Source organism: Charadrius vociferus, unplaced genomic scaffold (assembly GCF_000708025.1).
Source record: "Charadrius vociferus isolate BGI_N301 unplaced genomic scaffold, ASM70802v2 scaffold37, whole genome shotgun sequence".
In the NCBI taxonomy this organism is placed as follows: domain Eukaryota; kingdom Metazoa; phylum Chordata; class Aves; order Charadriiformes; family Charadriidae; genus Charadrius; species Charadrius vociferus.
In genome coordinates, this window is record NW_009649457.1 from 626,569 (window position 1) to 629,449 (window position 2,881).

General features: G+C 56.6%; 1 protein-coding gene across 1 annotated transcript; it reads right to left on the bottom strand.

Moving 5' to 3' along the window:
* On the bottom strand, window positions 1–2,880 carry DNAJB5 (DnaJ (Hsp40) homolog, subfamily B, member 5; the record flags this gene model as incomplete). Its single annotated transcript, XM_009889746.1, has 2 exons — window positions 1–695; window positions 2,787–2,880. Coding segments are annotated over 2 exons (789 nt in total), but the record flags the coding sequence as incomplete, so codon positions are not given.
* Window position 2,881: the final 1 nt, after the last annotated feature.

The following is a 2,881-nucleotide window of genomic DNA, read 5'->3' on the forward strand; positions in this document are numbered from 1 at the left end:
TCATTGGCGCAGGACAAGGACTGACTCCCGTCTTGGCCCCAAGCACCATGACCCAGTGCCACCTCCCACCCCGTGGGATTTCCCACCCATACCCACCTCTTTAAGACTGATGTTTGCCGTGTAGACCACATTCGTCCCATCCCTCTTGAAGTGCGAGTGAGGCTTGTCCTTGAGGATGAAGACGATGTCGGCAGGGATGTTGTCTGGGGTGGCATCCCCTTCTTTGGGGAACGTGATTTTGGTTCCCTCCTTCCAACCCCGTTTAATGACAATGTTTAGGATCTTGTCCTCAGTCCACATGGTCCGGCCATCAGCATTGAGCCTTCTGCGGGTGATCTTCATCCTCTTGGTGGAACCGTGGTAGATCTCTTCCAGGGACACCTTGAGCTCATGGATGACAGGTGGGTCTTGGACCTTCCTCCGTGTGTGCAGGGACTCTTGGTGCCGCCGGTGAACTCCGTTAATGCCATTGAAGCCAAACCGACCGAAGGCACTGAAAGGGTCGTCATCGTCATCGATATCCATGTCTTCCTGGTCAAAGCCATTGAACATCCGGGAGCGGCTGCTAGCAAAGAAGATGTCAAAAGGGTTGGAGCCTCCAAAGAAGGATGCGAAGGTGGCATGGGGGTCTCCGTGGAAGGTGTAGTGGAAAGTGTTCCCTGAGCCACCTGAGGAGCCACCTCCAGTTTTGAGACCTGGAAGAAAAGGGGGAAGATGAGACATCAACGCTCCCCACCAGTGGATGCTGTGCTGGGACCACACTTTCCAGGCAGGAGTGTGGTCTCTACTGGCTCCAGGCAGACTTTCCAGCATCTCCTGGGAGTACAGGTCACCCCCTCCATCCCAGCCACCTACAGAGAGCGTGGACAAGGAAGGCACCACCGCACCCCATAACACACAGCCCTGCCCCTAGAGCCAGCAGGCTGAAAATCCATTCAGGTTTTGTCCCTGCTGTCCCTGCTGAAGTACTTCTTTGGTCCTCTCCACCTGATCATGGCCTTTTCATTTTGAACATTTCCCAACCAGCCCTTCTCCATTTTTAACTACGGGCAGGCTCCCTTCTGCCCACGTAGCCCTATCTCTTGGGCTCCACCGATGGTCCAGGAGCATCATGTCCTGCAGGTGAGAACAGGCTTTGAGCTCAGCGAGCGAACATGACTCTGGGTGGCAGAGCAGGTGGAGGTCAGCAGAACCCCAGGTCGACACACGTTTCCCCGTATACACACTCTACATAATGCCAGGTAAGCTCAAGGGTTAGACCTTTTGGCAACCCTTCCCATGGGAAACATCCTTGCCAGGTCCTGGGCTGAGCCTTCGGTCACTACAATCCCCCCAGAGTCCCGAGCAGCTGAGGCACACGATGTGGCCCCCCAAGAGAGGACACACACGCTCTGCAAGGTTATTTTTGACCAGGAGGGGCCAGGAAGGGTTAAGCCAAGGACTATTTTCAGGGCACGTCAATCACAGTGAAGGGCTATTTCTGACAGGTCCCTCCTGACAACCCACTGCCCCCCCCCCAGCAGAGACAGAAGGGGGACCAGCACAGAGTGGGCAAATCTGGGGGGTCTCCTCTGGTGGATGAAGTGAGCTGGGGGGGCTTTCACTTCACTTTGCTCACCGCAGTGTGTGAGAGCCCCTTGAAATGTCAATCCCTAAGACATGCTGCTCCAAAAAAAAGGCATCCGATGGGACACAAAAGTGTGGGGGAGCACGCAGCATGACTGGTCTGACAGAGTTCGGCTTTGCCAGCACTCCCCGTCCCTCTGCAACAAGGGGGTGATTTCCCAAATCCCCGGCGAGCCCCCATTCCCAAACAGACTGTACAGCCAGGAGGTTTCACCTTCAATCCCGTGACGCCAGCCCGAGCCGGGTCCGATTTCGGGTGCCTCTGGGGAAAGGCAGGTTTCCCACTTGAGACGGCCACTTCTCATTTTACAAGGCGGCAAATCACTGTGCCTGGTGCATCCATCACAGCCCTGACATAACTAATGGGTCGAGAATTAACCCACCAGTGGTTAATTCTGCCGGTGGCTCGTTAGGGAACGCACCTGCCCGCTGGCCCCACGAGAGGGGTTGCCTCTTCCCCCCCGCAGCCTGCTCCTGCCAGACCTCCTGCTCTTTTAAGCACCCAAGCCCTGGGCTGATTAATGCAGATGCTATTCGGCACTCTCCTCGAATGGGGTTGTGCTCTTCCATCTTCGACTAATAAGGCCGCCTGCGGTGGAGCGGCTCTCCTCCTCCTCCTCCTTCGTGCCAACCACCAGACAACAGCAGCCGCTTGGTTTCAAAACAAGGACCTATTACTTAAATTGGGAAAAGCTTTGAATCCTGTAGGTTGGCCCGTACTGGGGAGGACAGCAGGACCAGCGCCCAAACGCGGGGGGGAAACGTGGGCAAAAGCAGTACTTCACTGCTGGGATATTTAGGTCAATTAAAGGGTTGCTAACAAATTACCCCAGGTATGTCCCAGGAGGTGAGCTCCTTCCACTTCCATCATCTCAGGCCGCTGCCGGGGGTTTGGGGCGGAGGGCAGGGAGAGCCCGGCCATCCCGGGAAGCAGGGTGGTGGGTTGGAAAAGCGGAGCAGCCCCGGGAGGGGAGCAGGTCGAGAGGCGATTTCTGGCATCAGCAGAGCCTTCGCCCTCCCCAGTTTTGCGGCTATTAGCCCCGTTTCGGGGGCAGGCATGAACCCCGGTGACATCTCTGTGTGAAAATGCTCCCTCACCTATTAAAACCGATTTTGACCCCACGCCCCTGCCTCCACGCGGGCAGCGCTCACCCCCTTACCTTCCTCCCCATACTGGTCGTAAACGGCTCGTTTCTTGGGGTCGCTCAGGACGTCGTAAGCCTCCGCGATCTCCTTGAACTTCTCCTCGGCGTTG